The sequence below is a fragment of the Branchiostoma floridae genome, unplaced genomic scaffold (genome assembly GCF_000003815.2).
Source record: "Branchiostoma floridae strain S238N-H82 unplaced genomic scaffold, Bfl_VNyyK Sc7u5tJ_771, whole genome shotgun sequence".
Lineage (NCBI taxonomy): Eukaryota > Metazoa > Chordata > Leptocardii > Amphioxiformes > Branchiostomatidae > Branchiostoma > Branchiostoma floridae.
Window position 1 is genome coordinate 2,613 of NW_023365930.1, and position 1,073 is coordinate 3,685.

The 1,073-nt window shown below is 45.8% G+C and overlaps 1 protein-coding gene across 1 annotated transcript in view; it reads right to left on the reverse strand.

The window, feature by feature from the left end:
• LOC118408999 (chondroadherin-like protein) overlaps window positions 1-697 on the reverse strand; it is a gene marked incomplete at its 3' end in the record, with an annotated part of 2,820 nt that extends 2,123 nt beyond the window's left edge. Inside the window, exon 1 of the mRNA XM_035809862.1 lies at window positions 254-697. Coding sequence (XP_035665755.1) covers window positions 254-697 — 444 coding nt within the window. The remainder of the gene's footprint in view (window positions 1-253) is intronic.
• Between the last annotated feature and the right edge of the window lie 376 nt (window positions 698-1,073).

A 1,073-nucleotide genomic window follows, 5' to 3' on the forward strand; every position in this document is an offset into this window, starting at 1 on the left:
GTCAGAATTGGCATGTAGTTCAGCTGGTGAAACGGAATTTTTGTCAGACATGTTTCAGATAAATCAGTATGGAGGAGCCCAGGTATACCTCGAAATGCTTCTCGTTCAAGCCCTTAATACAGTTGTTTGAAAGGAAAAGTGTCTTCAATCCAGGCGCTCCCGAAAATGCTTCGTCCCGGATGTGATTAATATTGTTGTCGAGGAGAGAAAGTCGCCTCAGGTTTGGTACATAGGAAATAGCCTCAGATGGAACCTGGGACAGTCTGTTGGAGTCTAGGGTCAACTCCTGGAGGTGCGTTAACCAGGCAAAGCCAGGTCCTGGGATCGCCTCCAGTGCATTCCCGTCCAGGTTTAAGCGGACAAGCGATGTAAGGTCACGCAGGACGTTGTCGTCGAGGGAAGTAAGTTTGTTCTGACGCAGGTCCAGGGTTACAAGTGAACGAAGGCCATACAACTCAGCTCTTTTTACAGTTCGTATCATATTGTTACTGACGTCAAGAATCCTGGTGTTTTTTGGTATCTTCGGAATAAACTTGAGACCTAAGGAACTGCAGTCCACCTTTAACTCGACAGGATCGCACCTACATGGCGTCGCAATGCAAGGACTCCATTGGGCCTTGCCGGTCGTGACGGCCACACTGGAGACGACAAGGAAGACCCACAGGAGTCGGGACGGGGATACTCCCGACGACGTCATTGCGGCGTTCAGTTCAGATCAGTCTTAAAGAAAATCGAAAGGAAATGAAACCTTCGTCCATAGTGGAAGAACAGAAAGTGATCGTTAAAAGAGAAGATAGATTAATGGAAAGAGAAGCGTCATTTAGAGAAATCAGAAGAAATAAAAAATGTGCGAATGAAAAGTTCAATAGTATTGCGGTAATAGATGATACATACGGCACCAAACGCCACATGTATTCTCTTTATTTATTTTATGATTAGCCATGTTGCATCATCTGTAGACTGGCACGTACGATCTACCTGCATGGTGCCTAATCGAGTTTCTCCAAGTCTCTCAAAAGCGGGAATGCACAGAGAGAAGAACAGGGAACGCCTATGTATAAAACTATTTCCGC